This window comes from Calypte anna, chromosome 5 (genome assembly GCF_003957555.1).
Source record: "Calypte anna isolate BGI_N300 chromosome 5, bCalAnn1_v1.p, whole genome shotgun sequence".
In the NCBI taxonomy this organism is placed as follows: domain Eukaryota; kingdom Metazoa; phylum Chordata; class Aves; order Apodiformes; family Trochilidae; genus Calypte; species Calypte anna.
This window is the reverse complement of record NC_044250.1, coordinates 15,108,014-15,126,534: the sequence shown is the minus strand read 5'-3', so window position 1 is coordinate 15,126,534 and position 18,521 is coordinate 15,108,014. Positions and strand designations below refer to the sequence as shown.

The 18,521-nt window shown below is 48.7% G+C and overlaps 1 protein-coding gene across 2 annotated transcripts in view; it reads left to right on the top strand.

Annotated features, from left to right (window-relative positions):
* LOC103530468 (GTPase HRas) overlaps positions 1-18,521 on the top strand; it is a 45,010-nt gene that overhangs the window by 16,828 nt on the left and 9,661 nt on the right. The window contains exons 2-3 of one of the 2 annotated variants that reach the window (XM_030451267.1): positions 13,141-13,242; positions 17,347-17,500. In XM_030451267.1, the coding sequence (XP_030307127.1) occupies positions 17,390-17,500 (111 nt within the window). In that variant the 5' untranslated portion in view covers positions 13,141-13,242; positions 17,347-17,389. The remainder of the gene's footprint in view (positions 1-13,140; positions 13,243-17,346; positions 17,501-18,521) is intronic. The other variant, XM_030451269.1, reaches the window with a different exon arrangement.

The following is an 18,521-nucleotide window of genomic DNA, read 5'->3' as shown; positions in this document are numbered from 1 at the left end:
CATGTTGCATCAAATTCAGCTTTGGAGAGGTTGTGGGAGCTTTTATCAGCTAGTTTTGTAGCTGCTGTGTTCAAGGAACAGTCTGTGTACCACTTTGGGTATCCAGCATGCGGGGTTGTTCTGGTTGAAGTGGATGCCAGCCCAGCTGAGCAGTGTGTCCTTCTTCACGGGTTCATTCCCAGGGATGCACAGACACAGCTGACCCTCTCTGCAACCCTGCACAGGCTGCAGCTTCACCTCTGCCCACCTGAGACACTTCAGGGCTACAATCCACCTTTTCCCCACCCGCCGGGGTCCTTCAGGGGACTGCTCCCCCGCGCTCCTCCATGGCTGCAGGGGCACAGCCGCCATCTCACCACGGGCTGAGGGAGGTGCTGCTCAGGCACCTTCCCCTCCTCTGGTATCACTCACACCTCCTCATCTCCTCTGCCCTGCAGCTCTTTTGTTGGTTTGTTGGGGTTTTTTCAGTTTCATTTTCCCTTTCTTGACTATGTGACTGACAGGGGTGCATTCATTCAGCTTCCCATATCTGCTCGGCCTTGGGCAGAGGCAGAGCTGGGATCAGGGGAGCTCCCAGCAGCTCCTCCCAGGAGCCATTCCCATGGTATCCCAACCTTCACACCACCCAGCACTGCCCCAAGGCACTGTTATCTGGTTGTGTTATCTGAAGAGGGCCACATGCAGTGCGCTGCTCAGCTCTGTGCCCAGCACTGCCACAGCTCATGGAGACACTGATGGACGTTCCCTCCTGAGTTACTTAAAATCATAGAATCATAGAATTAGCCGGGTTGGAAGGGACCTCAGAGATCATCTAGTCCAACCCTTGACCCAGCGCAGCAGTTGCTAGACCATGGCACTGAGTGCCACATCCAGTCTTTTTTTAAATGTCTCCAGGGACGGAGAATCTACCACCTCACCGGGCAGTCCATTCCATAGCCTGATCACCCTCTCCGTGAAGAAATTCTTTCTAATATCTAACCTAAACCTCCCCTGGCACAACTTAAGACTGTGTCCTCTTGTCTTGTTGAAGGTCGTCTGTGAAAAGAGTCCAGTTCCCACCTCGCTACAGCCTCCTTTCAGGGAGTTGTAGACAGCAATGAGGTCTCCCCTGAGCCTCCTCTTCTTCAGGCTGAACAGCCCCAGCTCTCTCAGCCTCTCCTCATAGGGCCTGTGCTCGAGTCCCTTCACCAGCCTGGTTGCCCTCCTTTGGACCTGCTCCAGGACCTCTACATCCTTCTTAAACTGAGGGGCCCAGAACTGGACACAGTACTCAAGGTGTGGCCTCACCAGGGCTGAGTACAGGGGCAGAATCACCTCCCTGGACCTGCTGGTGACGCTGTTTTTGATACAGGCCAGGATGCCATTGGCCTTCTTGGCCACCTGGGCACACTACTGGCTCATGTTCAGCTTCCTGGCAATCCAGACTCCCAGGTCCCTTTCTGCCTGGCTGCTCTCCAGCCACTCTGTCCCCAGCCTGGAGCTCCCCATGGGGTTGTTGTGGCCAAAGTGCAGGACCCGGCACTTGGAATGTTGAACCTCATCCCGTTGGAATCAGCCCAGCTCTCTAGTCTGTCCAGGTCCCTCTGCGGAGCCCTCCTGCCTTCGAGTTGGTCCACACTTCCTCCCAGCTTGGTGTCATCTGCGAATTTGCTGATGATGGACTCAATCCCTTCGTCTAAGTCGTCGATAAAGATATTAAACAAAACTGGGCCCAATACTGATCCCTGGGGGACACCGCTAGTGACCGGCCGCAAGCTGCTTCCTTTAGATGGGAATTTCCCTTCTGTTTTAGTACAGTTTCCAAAAAAGGTATCTAGTTTAGACCTGGAGAGCATAATTAATTTTTGGGTACAGTGGCAAAACTCGAAGAAAACCTTATAGTCTGTGGTTTGTGTTTTCCGGAGTACTCTCTGAACCTGAATTTTATTTGTGCCTTTTAAGAGCAACAATTCCTTTAGTGCTGTAGAATAAAAGAAGCACTTGTTTGAAGTGGTATTGAGGAGCTGTCGTCCTATAAAACTCAACCTGTGCCATCAGCTGTGTCTTTTGTTGTCATCTTGGTCAGTCATACCAGTGTTTTTTCCAGACCTTGCAGCCATGTGGATGCCTTTTGGGTGAAGGGAGAGGCCAACTTCATGAATTTTTATATCTGATCAGATTTTGATTACTAGCTTAGATTAGATTTGTTCTTTGAGTTGACACAGAATGCCGTGTTGGATGAAAAAAAAATATGTGGAAGTAAGGGCAAATTAAGCCTGTGGAACTGGTTCTTTATGGTAGATCTTGACTTGGGTAAGAAATACTAACTTCAAATACACTTTTTTTAAATGCAGGTCTTACATTGTTTTGTCCTATCTTATGTGTGCAGGTGAAGGGCAAAAATTGTTGTATGAGGTGATAAAATATTTGTGATTAATAGGGGGTTTGAGTCTAGATCCTAGGCCTAGGTGTTAATATACTCAGTCTCCACAAAACACTGCAGCATTTCTTTTGTTCAAGCAGCGTTTCAGGTTGCAGTCTTACAGGTCTGACATGTAAGCTGGTGGTTTTCCATGGGCTTTTTCTGGTTTTAAAAAAGGTTTTTAGAAACATTTGATTAACTTCTAAAAAAATTAATATTAGTTTTTCAGTTGAGGTTGCTGTGTGGGAACAAGGAGAGCTGTGTAGGAGCCATACCCACCCATGGCCTGGGAGGTTTCGTTGTAGGGTTACAGATGGTCCTCAGGGAGTTGCTTTCTGGAAATAAGAGGATTTAAGGGGAAAATGAAGCAGCAGTTTATTTCCAGTTAGGTGTGAATGATATTCAAGGGTGAGAAATTGCTGTGTGTGCCTTGAGAAATGGCACTGGTTGAGCTCTCCTGCTGTCAGGTGAAGTTCTTCAGCATCTCACTCCTTTCCAAAATCTCACTGCTAGCTTTGCTCTCCACCAGACTCCTCCGAAAACAAGTGGTGACATTTGAGATCTCACAATACTGGTAAGACTGTAAAAATTTGGAGTTCAAGCTTAATCTCAGAATTTTTTTCTTCTAAGGGAAGAGAATTTTGTCCTACCAAGAATTTGGAGAGAAATAGACCCATAAAGTGGTGCCCCTGACTGAGGATGCTTTGGTGGTTCTCTGCTTCCTTAAAGAAAAAAACCAGCACACCAAAACTGAAAGTGCTGCTTGTTCAGAGGTGAAGCCTTTCTGTAGTTTCCTCAGGGGGATGATTTCTGTATTTTATGAGTAATCTCTGAGTCTAACTCCAAGCTCACAAGGCAGATCATGTCATGACAAGAGCTGGGAAGTTTGCATAATCTGATTAGACTGGGTCACCTTTAAGAGTGCTGGTTCATCTGATCCCTCCCTTTTCTCCTTTGCTTTTTCCTAACTGCTGGTGAGAAGAAAAAAACCTAGACAACCTTGTGAAATTCAGCATTACTCCAGCACTCTTGCAGTCTTGAATGGTCAGCAAAGCCATGATGGGCAAACATTTTGGGTGTGGGTGAGCAGCACTGGAGAGGAACCCCAGGCCATGCAGGCTCCTGCCACTTGAACAGTGACTCCATAGCTGTACAATTCATTTTTATAGTAGCAGTCCAAAAAAAAGCCTGAAGGTGTGAAAAGGGATGCAGCCTATAGTCTGAGCAAGCATCTGAACTGTTGTCTTTTAGTGCACTTTCCATCTCTGTTTCACTAGCCCTGCCTGGAGCCCTGTTAGTGGGATTTGCCATAGCCCAAGCAGTAGCAGTATGAGGTTTTTGGTGTCATAAGGTCCAGCTTTCAATGCCCTTTGCAGATAGCATGGGTTAAGTATCAGAGCTTCAGTGCTTGTGTCCTTACTGGTGTTTGTGAGGACAGGTGCTGAACACAGTGGTAAACCAGTAGAGTAAAAGGTCAGGACTGGTTTGCTGGTGGCTGGGAGGTGATGACAGAGGGTGACACCATGCAGTGCTCCCAACAATGGGTGACTGGCACAGTAATGCAGGTCAGGTATTATCTTCCCTGCCCCCTTAAACAGATTGCCTATAGAAAATATAGTAATTTTTACTTTATTATTTTAAGTTGTATTGTTATGTACCGGGAGCTGAAGGCAGATGCTTAGATTTTTCCTGGTAGGAGGAAAGGACATTAAGATTTTCTTTTGGTTGATTTTTTTTATTGTATTTTAGGCCAAAGCCAAAGACCCATGAGTCAGCTTGATCTTTGCTGCAGCAATTCCTCTTCTACAGTCTCCAGGCACAGTCTTACAGATGTCTGCACCTCAACTAGGCTGAATGAACTTAGAGACTGATAGAACATCTACAGGCTTATTTTTCTTGCCTCCCCTGCAGGAACTCCTTGGGGAGGCTCTGCTTGTCCTTAGGAGCCAGAGGTGGGAGAAGGGAGTGGATGCTCAGCTGCTGATTGTGTCCACCAGTACAAGGTACAATTCCTGCTGGCAGATAATCTCCTGGAAGACTGAAACCAATCAGTCACCTCCTTCCTCCTTTTCCTTAATGACTGCTGGGTTTTATAGCTGCTCAGTAGGCACTCTCTGTGGCTGAATGAAGGAATCTTTTTAACCCTTCCTTTTCTCAGGAATTTTTCAGTCTACCTTGCAGCTGTCTCAAGATGCTGAAAGGGATGAGTGCTCCAAGTGGGCTAGGGTTGAAAATTAAAATGGACCAAGTTAGGTCTCAGATGGTGTTGGTTGTCTTGGTTTTAGTGGTTTCACTGGTGGGACTTCACTACTTTTAACCCTTTCCTTAGGGTGATCCTGTGAGCTCTGATCTCAGTTCTGAGACTCACAGATTTTGTCCTGACTTGTCAGCTTGGCTTGTCCTCTCCCACTGGGAGACTGGAAAATCTTATGTAGCTCAGGGCTGTCAGGAGAAGTCAGCTTTGAAGTTCTAAGTTTGCCTTTTGTGGTTACCTTGTTCAGACCAAATACAGAACTGTATGCATGAACCTTATAAACCCAAGAATAAATCCAATGAAAAATGCTGTGTTTCTTTATAAAATGTCTCTTTAATGTGTGTTTTCACAGCATTGCAGACTTGTGCTTGAGCAGCAGGGTCAGAAGGTCTGAGAGGGCAGTGGGAGATGGCTGGGCACTGGGAAAGCAGATGGGAAGCTGTGTATACAGGACTGGTAAAAACAAGTGATGATTATAGCTTGGGGACCTTACTATTGCAAGGTGTCAGGGAAATCAGTGGCTTCAGAAGATAAAGATTTGAATGTCATGTGGACAGCAGGGACAGAGTTAAGAAAGATATTTTTCTAAGTGGACATTTCAGTGTAGGAGCCCCCATTTTTGTTTGCAAATCATCCAGCAGTATGAGGCACTGCTCTGAAACCAAAGATGATTTCCACTGGAAAGAATAAAAAGATTTTGGACAGACTATTTGGGAATCCCTTACATCATCTTTCATTCCCTGCCATCACTTACACAACCCTGAGGAAGTTACATGACAGTAGTTACAGTGCAATTCAGTTAGAAGTTTGAATTTTTTTTTAATTCATTTTTTTTTATTATTAATTTTTATTTTTCCCCCTCCCCACTGTGTGTGATTTTTTTTCTTCTTGCTGTGCAGGGTTCCCATGGGACGTTTGATTGGTCTCTGACGGCAGAGATTGATCTGTGATGAAGGTGCATTGCTATGCCTGACAAAAGATGCTTCATCTAAAAGTGCACTTGGGTTGATGCTGCCCTGTTTTGCTTTCCCCAGGCTGTGCCTCTAGCACCTGATGCCCCAGATCTTTTGGGCTGTACTTTGTGTACCCTCAGGAGAAGCCAGTGCTGAAGAACAGGGTGAAATCCCACCTGTGAGTGCTGTCAGGTCACCAGGTACCTGCCTGGCCAACTCTGGACCTGTGCTGGCATCTGGCTGACATGTCCTGTTGCAGACATTATTTGGAGACCTGCAGGTTTTCTTCTTTGTGTTTGCAGTTGAGAGCTCTTGGATCTTTTTGTTCCATCACACTCTTGACTCTCCCACAGCAAGGTGTCATCCCTGAAGCTCAGGGCACAGTGTGCTTCCTAACTGCACCTCTTTCAAACAAGTACATCTGGTTAATGTGACTGGAGGGAGCACTTGCCAGCGCTGTCAGGTGGAAATCAGAGCCCTGTGTTGCCCTTTTCTCCATCTCTGGCCATGCCTGAGCTGAGGAGGTGGGGCAGGATCTCCAGAGTTTGGCCATGACAAGTGCAGCACCAAGGCCTGATCTGGAAATATTTGTTGCTTCTACTAGGGATGCCCTGAGGGACTGGTAGTCATTTCAGGGATTCCAAGAAGATCTAAGTACATCAAAGCTTTAGGCATTTTCAGAGCCTCAGCTGCTCTGCTCTTCTTGGGGGCTTTATTTGCTAATCAGCTTCTCAGGCTTCAGTGTTGAGGTGGAGCCACATCTATCCCAGGCTTCATGTCTTGCTTTTCTGTGGTTTTCTTTCCAGCTCTGGTGTGTCTGGTGCTGGCTCTGAGCCCACCCTAATCCCGGATGCTGTCCAGAGAGGCTCTGGAAGAACCTCTCCTGCTTCTGCCTCTTGCACAGGTCTGCCAGCAGATTCTGCAGTAGGCACTGAGCTCCTGTCCCTTGCAAAATCAGTGATGAGAAGCACACAGTCTTGTGGCAAAAGCTCAAACATGGGAAAGCAGAAATCCCCAGCTTTACCATGTTTCCTGTGTCAGCAAGTCACTCGGTGCTGTGGCTTCCTTGTTGCAGGGTGGAGCTGCTGTTTCCTTGATCTGCTGCAGTGTGAGTTCCCCTGGGAGGTGGGATGTGTGAACCTGAACTGGAGGCTCCTTGGAATTGAAGTAGCACATTTTCTGTCACCAGGCTGTGATGGCTGCAGGACAGACAGGACAAGTCACTGTGCAGTGTCCCTGAGCCACTCCAGGGCAAAAAGAGGGAGAACCTTCCATTTTGAGTATGGAGAGCTGTGATCCCTACATCCTCAGTCGTATCTGCAGCAGGGCATTGCTGTGACAGGGATGTATGTAAATAGCCTGCACACAGCAACACTGCTTGGATTTTTTTAAAATCCAATCCAATTTTTCAAATATCCCTGCTGCAGAGGGAAGGGGACATGAGCATCACATTAACCAGCCTGTTGTGGCTGAGAGTTACCACGAGGAACAGAGTGAGGCTTGGGTAATCCAGAACCCAAACTTAACAAAATATTCTGATCCAAACTGAAATCTTGTAGTGTAACGAGGCAACCAGGTGCCACTAATTGCCAGGGAGTGGGCATGAGCTTGTGTCAAGCCCACCTGTGCCTGATCAGGGTGGGACCCACTGTACATGAGCAGGACCAGGAGGCCAATAAAAGGTGAGTCCTGAAGCACAGGCTCAGCTCAGTCCTGAGCACACTTTGCAGAGAGGTCAGTCGCTCTTGGAGCACTGTGTTATCTTCATTGCACCACTAGTGCTCATTGCCATCAGGGTGAGGCTCTGAGGAGTCTCAAACCCGAGGCCTTGGCATTGCAGTACTGGGTCTTAGCCGGCTGCACCACCAGAGCCTCACCCTGAGGGTGATGAGCACTAGTGGCACAATGAAGGTAACACAGTGCTGAGAGAAGCAACTGACCTCTCTGCAAAGTGTGCTCAGGACTGAGCTGAGCCTGTGTCTCAGGACTCACCTTTTATAGGCCCCCTGGTCCTGCTCATGCGCAGTGGGTCCCACCCTAATCAGGCACAGGTGGACTTGACACAAGCTCATGCTCACTCCCTGGCAATTAGTGGCACCTGGTTGCCTCGTTACACTACAAAATCTCCTGCCTTAACCTTTGGACCTTTCTGTCAGTGTGTGATGGTTGCTCAGCATGGCACAAAAAATGCATGGGTTGGTTCTGCCTGGCTTCTTATCTGGGTGTGACTAATTCCTGTGCCTTAGCTGCTGAAGAGCTCGGTTTGGAGGTCTTCTCCAGACCTCCTTGTCAGTCGTGCAGTGTCCCCATCTCTCTGGGCTGCACTGGACTGATGCTGCAGCTGCCAGCCCCATAAATCAGCAGTGTGACCTTGGGTATCTATTGCAGAATGACTGATGCATATTCATGCTTCTGACAGCATTTTGTCACCCTGCTAATGACACATCCCAGGGGAAAGGAGAGCAGGGATGAGGTCCCAGAAGCAGGTGCGTGCTTGCTGCCTTTTCTCTCCTCTTCCTGCTGACCCCTGGTTGTTGGCTCCATGAGATGCCCCACTGCTTGCTTTTTTAATGCTTTGTCCACAGCTCTTTCTCCCAGATTTGCTGGAGTGTGTCCTGCAGGTTTGCTTTTTGCTGTGGTGCTCTCTTCCCCTTTGTCCCTGCTCTTCAAATAAATAAGGGTGGGTGCCTGCAGAGGTGCTGCAAAGGCTAAATGAACACAGACGTATCATAGTTATATTGGATCATGTAAATGAAGTGGCTTACTAGGAAAGAAGATACTCTGGCAGTATCCAGTTTTGCCTGTTTGGGGTCACTCAAGCTGCTCTTTTAAGCTCCTAGCTTTTTATTGCTGTCCCACTGGGAATGGAAAGGCAAGAAGGAAACTCAGCCTTATTCCCTCATCCCAAATCATCCCAGGATGGACTGTCCTTACTCACAGCTAGCCCATGGAGATGACATTATTGCACCTCTGCTGCTCTATCCTCTGTCTGGGAAAAAAAAAAAAAAAAAAAAAGATGCTCAGTGGGGCTCAGGTTGGGACTGGTCCTTTTCTTAAGTGAGGTACAAGGCCACTTTATCCCAGTGTCTTCCCCCTTTCTTGAAGCTGGGCTTTGAGTGAGGGAAATGTCAGCAGTGCTCAGCTGCCCCTCCTCCCAGCCTCACTGGGAATCTTCCATTGGTTTTCTGAGCCTCAGAGCATCACTGTCCTGGCCACTTCCACTCATGACCCAGCTGTGGTGAGGATAACTGGGGAGAAGGGTGCCTCTTAGAGCACTCTGGGCTTTCCTGCATGAGGTTCCCTTCCTCCCCAACCAGCTCTGCCCAGGGAAGCTGGGGAGGTGCCAAGCACAAAGACCCAGCAGGAGACCAACAGTTTTCTCTTCCAAAACTTGGAAGCTTGGGAACTTCCAGCTTGGATCCTGCTTGGGATCTTTTTATCTCGCAGGAAGCCCTTGGATGGGAGGTCATGTGGCCTGAATATTTTATTTCCTATCTTTACCATCCAGTGATGACTTTGGGCCAGCACCTGGGCTTGCTTGCATCCCTTGCCTGTCTGTACAGGTAGGAGTTTTCTGCTCATGCATGGCCACCAGCTCCAGCAATGGGTACTCCATCTCTTGCAGCTCAGGGATGAAATTGTCCCTTCTTATGATGCTGCAGGAGACAGCCAGGTGCCTGTGACCTGCTGTAGTGTGGTGACAGGACCAGTGCCTTTCCCTAGAAGCTTCCCTGCAGCTCTTCCTTTTGCCACCAAGAGGACCAGGTATTGGGTACTTCAGGAAACCAGCCTGGAGACAGCATTTCTTTTAATTCCACCACTTTGCAGGACAGCATTTACCCCAAAACACGATGCTCTCTCCCTGTTGGTAGGTACAGAGATACACTGAAACCATCACTACAGACTTGTGTGATCCAAGTTTCTACTTGTGGGAAAATCAGTACAGTTTGGTACTGAGTGTAGCAGTTCAACAGGTTGCTCAGAGCCTGAGTTTGTGGTTGCCTGCCACACATTTTGTGGGTCTTGCTTTAAACATTCCTGGGTGCCTGTCCATCTCTTCATACTCCCAAAGTACATCATGCTGCTTTTCACCTCTCCCATTTAATTTTATAGATGGGATTTTAATGCAAAGAAATGTAAAAGCTGACACTTGTCTCGAACTCCACCTTAGCCTCTCCATTGCACAAAGTATGTTCTTAATTTGTTTTTCTGAAAAAGGATGGGAGGCCTTGCTCTTTTCCAGGGCAAGATGGAGAGCTGCCAGCCCAGGCAGGAAAGTGTCTGTCTCTGAACCACTTGCTTTGCCTTGGGAGGCTGGGGAGGAGATTAAAGCAGAGGAGTTCTGGATGTTTTTAAGTCTTCTGCATCTTAGCAGCAAGAGCTGGTCCTCCCCTGCCCCTGTTTCCCACATGCATTGGCAGAACCAACACTAGTTCCTAAATACTGACTGCAAAATATGAGCTCAGTTTTACAGAATTGTCCCCTGTTGTCCCAGCCTGCTTTGGGGTGTGTTCACACATCCACCTTTACCAGGCTTTCAGACAAAGCTCCAGACTCTCTTTCCTTACACAAACTCCTCTTGCTCATCTAGAATTTAAGTGTTTGCTCATAAATCACAGGTTTAATTTAAAAACCCTCTTTGATTTTCTTCAAACTCTTGGCCCTGCCAGATGCAGACAAGTGGTGGTTTCAGCTGGATGCTGGCCCAGCTGCTGTCTCATCTGCTTGTGATTTTATGTTTTTTAGGGTCTCTGTTCAGCAGCAGAGCAGGGCATATCATTTGCCTGTTTCCTCCAGACCTTTCCATGAACTGGCAGTAAATACCCTGCAGAGCAGCATGCTTTGTCTCTGGGGGGTTGGCTTGGCTGGTTGGTGGGACAGGCTCCTGGCTTCAGGGGGCGTGGGGATGGTGGGAGATGAAGATGCCATTTGCAAACACGTCCCAGCACCTGCCAGTTCCCTGCTGCAGACATGGCCATGGGCAGCCCTGGTATACAAGCTCCTGAGATCATAGAATCAGCTGGGTTGGAAGGGACCTCAGAGATCATCAAGTCCAACCCTTGATCTGCTCTCCCCGTGGTTCCCAGCCCATGGCACTCAGTGCCACATCCAGGCTCTTTGGAAAGATCTCCAGACACGGAGAATCCACTACTTCCCTGGGCAGCCCATTCCAATGCCTGATCACCCTCTCCAGAAAGAAATTCTTTCTCATCTCCAATCTAAACCTCCCCTGGCACAACTTGAGACCCTGCCCTCTTGTCTTGCTGAGAGTTGCCTGGGAGCAGAGCCCAACCCCCCCCCCTGGCTCCAACCTCCTTTCAGGGAGTTGCAGAGAGTGATGAGGTCTCCCCTGAGCCTCCTCTTCTCCAGCCTCAACACCCCCAGCTCCCTCAGCCCTTCCTCACAGCAATTCTGCTGGATCCCTTCACAGATCTGCTGCTCTTTCTTTGGAGTGCAGTAAATTTGGTGGCCTGTAGAGGCTGGGAAGGGCAATTCCTTTACCCAGAGTTCTTTGGGTTGATTGTGTTACTGACTTGTATAAGTTGTTTGCTGTTTTGGGTGGTTTAGGCAGCTGCCTTCCAGTTGTTTTTCTTAGAGTAAGCTGGCAACCAAGATTTTTTTTTTTTAAGAGTGTTTATTATTTGCGAGGGAAAGCAAGAATCCTCTTGCCAAATCTGCTTCTTGCTAGTAGCTGGTGATAAAGCAGCTTTGTCTAAGCTATCAGACAGCAGAAGCAGGGATCAGGAAACAGAAAAGAGGCCACAGGTTTGGTGAGGATGTCCTTCCATCTCCTCTGGAGAGGAGTGGTGAGCAAGAACTTCACAAGAGCTTTGTGGTTGGGCAGTCCCTGGCAGAGGTTTCCAGAGGTGCTTCAGCTGGAAGGTGTGCAAGGGCTGCTTCTGGTGCAGGGACCTGTTCATGCCTGTTCAGGAGCTCATGCAGAGCCTTGGCTTGCATCTTGCTGCTGGGACATATTTCTGGCTGCAGTGGGGAGGCAATCCCTCTCTTGCAGACCTGTCTGTGTCTTCAACCTGCCCTCAGCCTTCTGCTATTCTTCCTTCCAGGTTTCTGCTTGAATATGTGCCTGTGTTTTCAGCCTCCTACATGGAGTAATGATGGCATCATTCCTTATGTCTTTTCTTATTTTTCTCTGGAGCAGTATTTTTGTGTTCAGTCTCCTGGGACAGGCTGCTGGCTTCCTTCAGATCTTGGAGGGCTTGCAGAGGATGGAAGAAGCCATCCTGATCCTATCAGGCTTTTCTTTTTTCCCCTAACAGAAGGTATGTGCTATCTGCAAGCTGTTTCTCCAAAGCAGGGCCACCATTGGCAACATTTATCCATCCTTGGCATCTCTCTTTTTTTTATTTGTGGGCTACATTTTCTCACTTTGCAGGTATGCACTCAGCAAGCCAACAAGCAGGACACTGGGTTAGATTTGTTCATTTAAAAAGCAACAAGTAAGTTAAAATGAAGCATGGGGTAGGCCATGGTTTGCAGCAGAACATCAGCTTTCCAGTGTTGTTTGCCTCATGTCATTTAGGCTGGGCAGGCCTAACAGAGAACATCAGTATTTTGAGCTTTGAATGAAAATGAGTGATGGCATTTCACACCATGGGACCCTCCAGGGGCTGCATTTTGTGACACTGAGATGCCTGTGCATGAGCAAATGGAGGAGCCTGGGCAGTCACCAGGGTAAGCCAGCAAGTTTTGCTTTGTTTTCTAAAACCACCAAGTAGGATTCCTGGCTTGCAGACATGGTGGGCTGCTGGTTAAAGGCTGTGGTGAGTGGTGCTCTGCTGAAGGATTGCAGAGCACTTCTGTAAAATAGGGAAAATAAAATCAGACACTGTACTATTTGTGGTCTAAGGGTTCTTTGGTTCCTACGGACAGGGCTTGGGGAGGAGAGGGCACCCAATCTGAGATGTGTTCAAAGAGATTTGCAGAAGTGAAACTGATTTCTGATGTCTTTAAATGCAAAGACTTTATGAATGGACAAGTAGAGGGTAAATGTTGAAAACCAGCTGTAAAAACCTGTGTATTGACTTGCCTCAGTATAGTGCTGCTCAGGAACCTGACTCTGGGCTTGGTGTCCATCCTGGGTGAGAAAAAAGGTGATGGGAAGGAAGGGAGGAGACTGAGTGGGTTCCTTCAGTGATCCTGTGGGAACACTGTTGGAATGGGAGCCTCCCTCGTTGTGAATGTATTGGAAGTCCCCTCTCAGTCCCTGTTTGACACCTGAGCTTTTCTGTAAACAGTGGTGGTTTGATAGGATGTACTGATGCCCTTTGAGTTCCTCACCACTGCTTCTGCTGAGTTTCTGGAGGTTTCACAGTCAGGTCCCCAAAACTGCTTCTCTCCTTGCTGATGAAACTGTGCTGGAGTCAAGGGACTGTGAAGAACATCACTTTGTCCTTCACAGGACATTCCTGGGTCTCTGTAACCTTGTAATGTGTAACCTTGATGCCTCCACCTGCTTTAAGTCTTAGCCCCTTGAAAACTTGCACCAAGCATCTTGGTCTTTGCTTCTGCAGGTGAAGCCTCCATGCTGCCCAGCATGCAGAGGCAGGGGAGAAGAGATGGAGATGTGCCTTCTGCCCTCACCTACACCTTCATCCCCTCCCTGCAAGACAAAGGTAGGATGCTGGTGCTCACCCGGGCTGGTTGCTTGCTCTCCTGGCTTCCTGCACAAAGCAGAAACTTCTTGGTTGGTGGAGCTGTGTTGATCTGGCTACTGGGCTGGGAGCAGTCGCCTCTGCCAGGTGGAAGCACTCAACGAGGCTTTCCTAGACAGCTCTGAACGGGAGCCAGAATCCCTGTCACTGCAGCAGGAAATCCAGGAGCTCAGGAAATGCAGCAGCCTCTTGGCTTGGCACACGGATCCCAGCTCTCCTCTTCCTCAGCAATTCTCCTCAACACCTCTTCTTGCTCCCTCACTCAGCTGTTTGTCCAGCAGCCCTGCATGGCTTTTAGGGGCTTCACCAGCTGAGTACTGCAGAGGCAGTGAATTTGGACAAGCAGAGAAAACCCCAGACAGTGACCTGGATTGCTTAACTTTCTGATCTTGATGAGCAAAACCCTCCCTCAGCATGCAACTGGGAGGCTGAGCTTTCATGTTTTCCTCTTTCTTTGTGTTTAGCTCTCTCTGGGACGAAAATAGAAACTGAAAAATAGAAACTCTTTGCTTATCTTCCTTGAGAAGTCATCTCATCAGAAGAACCTTCCACAACACCCAACAGGCTGTAAGCCTCTGTCCAGTATGTCCCCACGTGGAGCATGAAAAGTGGGAGTGTGTTACTATCTCTCCTGCAGGAGCCTCACTCTCTCTTCCCTGCCTCCTTTTTTTCCAGGAGAACCAGAAACGTAGTCTTAGGGGTATCTCTTCTTGGAACCAGCCCAGGTAGTGGTGGTGATGTTCATGTGGCACTGGGTAACAGGTACCTGTGTGTACACTGATGAGCAGCCTTGCTCTTCCCATGTTCAGGAGCAAGGAGCATAAAGGGGAGCTGGGAGTTGGTGTTGGTGAGCCAGGAGATGGTGTTGGTACAGTCAGCCTAAGGATAAGAGTAGCTGCCCAGCTCTGTAACAAAGCTTCTCCATATGGAAATGCCTGCTTTCCCTGCAGACTCTGGCCAGGCTCTCCTGTGGCATTGGCGTGTGCCCTGATGAGCAGTTGGAGCTGCACATTCCCTGTGAAGAGCTTCACTATGGATCCTTTGGGAAAGGAAGAGACCTTGTCTGATCACTGATTTTAGCAAGCATTAATTCAGGCAGCTCTCATGGCCAGACGTGTCCATCATTCCCCACACTTTGGCTCCACATTAGAATGTGTTTTGGAGCTTTAGTATGAAGCAGTTGGCTGGACTAAACTTGCCATCCTCTGCAAGCTGTAGAATCTCTCCTGCCCCTGCCAGGGTGAGGGTGACACACAGACCAGGCAAGAGTTGGCCAAGTTAGCACCTTCTGGTTAAGGTGTGAGTGGGCAAAGAACAATGCTGCAGAGTTCCTGTCCATAAATTGGGCAAGTTGCAAGTGATAGGGAGCAATAGCTTTTTTCCTCCCTCATTTCTCCTGCTGCTTGGATGGGTGTGGAGCAGGAAGACGGATTGTGAGGAGCCAGAGCTCAGACCGCTGGGGTGGGGTGATGATGTGCCAGGCTTGCTGGTTTGTGGTTGCCCCTCCAGTGCTTAGCTGAGCTCAGCTGGGGTCCAGAGCAAGGGGAGACCCGTAAGCTGCTCTGGGTGAACACCTCAGCCCTTCTCTCCTGGCAGCAGTGTGGACCAGGAGGGTTCTAAAGAGACAGACCAAGCAGTGCCTTCCACTGGGGTGGTCTCCAGGGAGGTCTCCCCTCCTCAAGGACTCGTGTCTTCTCTTCCCCATAGTGAGGTCAGGCATTTCTCACTACCTTAGCAAGCCTTACAGACCTGGGTAGTGTTGTGCATTTCCTCTTGAGCATCATTGTGGCAGCTGCTTCAACATCAGCACCAGCTGCAGAGTGAGATCCATCAGAACTGCTGCAGGCCTTTCTCTGCAGTTGCCATGTGTTTTGCAGCTCTTCCTGCTCTGTGTGAAAGGTGGGAGCTGGCTGCAGAGTTTCTGCAGACCCTCAAGATCCCTTTGTGTTGAGCTGTGAAGCAGCCATCCTCTTGGCTAGCAGGGGTGGTGGGAATGGTCAGTCAGCATTTGCTCCTTTCAGGCTGTCACTGTCACTCACAGCAAATGTCTCTTCCCATCCCAGAGGGATAAGAAGCCTTGGGTGGGGATTCCTGCTGCTGAGACAGCAGCTCAGAAAAGGGCTTTTTCAAGAGGCTGTTGTGTCTGGAGCGGTTTAAAGTCCCAATCAGTTGGGGACTGAAGCTGCAAAATTCTGATCTGTCCATTAGATCTTTGCTCCATTAGCAAATGCATCAGATGCAGGCAGGGTCCAGAGTGGTCTTTGGTGCCACGGTTGGTACCAGGAGCAGGGCTGGTGAGCTCGGTTGGAGTGGCTTAGCTCTGGGAAGGAGTTTAGCCCTTGTGCAATGGTGTTGCAGGCCGTGTCTGGTGGCACTGGGACAGGGAAACCGTAAGCTCATGTTCCCTCTACCCAATGCATTTTGGGTGGCTTCCCCAGAGCTTGTAAGTGACTGCAACTGAGGAGTATTTGACCCTGGGGTGACCTTCAGTGGGCAGGGTCCAGTGCAGCCCAATGAGTGTGGATTTCTATTTAAACCTTGGGGGTTTTGTAATCTTCCTGAGTTCAAGTTCCTCTTTCTCAGTGGAGTTGGAGCAGAAATTTAAGGGAGCAGGTGGGAGAAGATGAATTTTCTCCATCTGAAGGGTCAGGGCAAGTGCACAGTGCTGCAGAAGTGTAGGTCTGACCCTCCTCACCATTCCCAGTCAGCACCATTCATGCCAGCATCCCGTGGCCTCCCGTGGTCCCCCATGGGGCAGGGATGCCCTGTCCTGCATCAGATGGGCAGCACAGCAGAGGAGGGGGAAGGCATAGGGGGTGCTTGTGCCACCATCTCAAACCTGCCATGTGGTTTGAGGTTTAATGCAGCCTTGGGAGTGAAGACAAGGAGCTAACAGCAGGTTTGGGAAGACTGGGACTCCCCTGGGCGTTGATACCTGAACCATATTGACCAGGGCTTTCAAATCTATCTGATGATTTTGAGTCACCATCTTGAGATATGAGGCAAATTTGAGACATTGCTGAGCACTTCTGGAAGACAAGACCTTTTAAATTGGCTACTTTAAGGTTTACTTTTGATTGATACAGCCCCTATCGTTTTCTTATCAGTAACACTCCCTTACCTCCTTAGGTTTTGGGAATGTGTAAAGGAAATGTGTAAAGTCTGCATCCAGATGGTCAGGCTGAAGGATTGCAGTGCATCACAGTAATTTTGTGTTCAGTTTGATGGATTATTTCACACATTCTAAAGTAATCTTCATTACTAGTGGAGAGTATGAAGTTAAGCAGGTTTGGGTGGTGCAGTTCCATGCTGTATATTTAGACCAAGTTTCATGGTTTGAGGCTATCTCATCTTTGAGACCCCAGAGCATTGAACCATAAAAGGCAGTGGATGTGGAGCACAGTATGGGGTGACAGAATGAAGCAGGTTCAATTTTCTCTGGCCAGAGTCCCAGGGTAGTCAGTATGCTGAGTGGGAAGAAGGTAAGAAAGCCCCTGACAGCCTCCTAGGGGCATACAGCCCATCTCCACATCTATCTTCCCTTTTCCAAGCCAGGCTTGCCAAGGTGGTACATCTGCAAGCTTGAGATGAGAGTGCAGAGTGGTCCTGGAGTGGAATAACCTGTGACTGATTTCATAAAGCTATGTTAAAAACATGTTACATCCCTGGTGCTGACTTCTTGTTTTTACCTCACTCCTTTTTGCATCCAGAATAGCAGTGAAGGGGGTTTTGCCTCTTCCCATCCTCCATCTCTCCTGAAATCAAGCATCTTCAAAGACAATAAACCTTCAGGACTGTCCCCCTTCTGCTTTGCCTTTCAGAGTTAGGCAGCTCTGGGTAACAATCAGCTGGATCCCAGACCTCAGGGTCTCCATCCTGCAGTGTTTGGGTGCTCCAGAGGTGTGCAGGAGCCATGAGGAATGCTCAGTGTCTGAGAAATGAGGCTGTGCTTTGCAGTTTTCTGCCTTTCCCAGCAGAAGGGGGAGGAGGGGGGCTTCCCTCTCAGCTCCATTTGCAGACCAGGCACCCCCTCTCCTAACGTGGCAGCCGTGTTTCTCCTTGCAGGTAGTGGTGTTCCTGTGAGTCCTGAGCTGGAGTCAGCTGGAAGATGACTGAATATAAACTGGTGGTGGTGGGAGCTGGTGGTGTTGGGAAGAGTGCTTTGACAATACAGCTCATACAGAACCATTTCGTTGATGAGTATGACCCCACAATAGAGGTAAGCTGCTCTGGGCAGGGGGGCTTCTCTGTCTGTCTGTCTGTCTGTCTGTCTGTCTGTTTTCCTCTTGCTCTTCTCTGCCTTGCCACTAACTCAGAGCTGGATTTGAGCAGGGATGTTCCTCTGCTTCTCAGAGCTCTTCTGAGTCACTGCATCTGTGTTCAGAGGTTGCAGGGACCAACTTGTGCCTTCTGCAGAAGGACAGCAGTGTCTGCCTGAGACAGGCAGGCAGCAGAAGTGAGCAGAGCTGGCGGGGGGCTGAGAGGGAGCACTAAAATCCTCCTTTCTGATCAGATGACAGGGTAGGAAGGATTTAAAGAACTGAAGAACCATTTGGTGCCTGTGCTTCAACTTCCCATCCTGTAAAATAAAACTAATATATTGACTTCTTGTGCAAAATCTTTGGAGATTTGCTGATGAAATGGGCTTTATCAGAGCTTGGTTATATCATGTATGTCCTGCAGTTTGAGCAAGATATGCTGACCAGCTGAGCTGTTGTGGTTTCCAGAGTACTTTGCTGCATTGCAAAGCATTAAAGTTAATGTGTGAATCTCACAGCATGGGTGGCAGCACTGTCCTGTCTAGCTGAGCACCCAGCCTGGTGAAGCATGCAGGGACCCTCTGTGCTCCTCCAGGCTGTGCTGAGGTAGGGTCTGGTTTTTAATATCCATTACACTGTGGGTTTTTTGTTTGTTTGTTTTGTTTCCTTTGTTTTTTGCTTTCTAAAAACATATTCCATTTTACACCTGCTTTCACTCTTGTTAGCAAGGTGCTAATTACCCCCTGCACAACTTAAACCTTTGTTTGGGGCAATATGGGCAGCAGGTGCTGCTCTGCATGAGCAGTTAGTCCACCCTGGAAAAGCAAATTGCAGCCTTGTCATGCCTCTTGGACAATAACCTCACTGTCTGCACTCCTAAAGGATTCCCTGCTGAATGTGTATAAATGCAGCTGTGGTTTCTGCAACTATTATCATAATGGCTAAAAGGCCCCAGCTGGGATCAGAAATCTATTCTGGGAG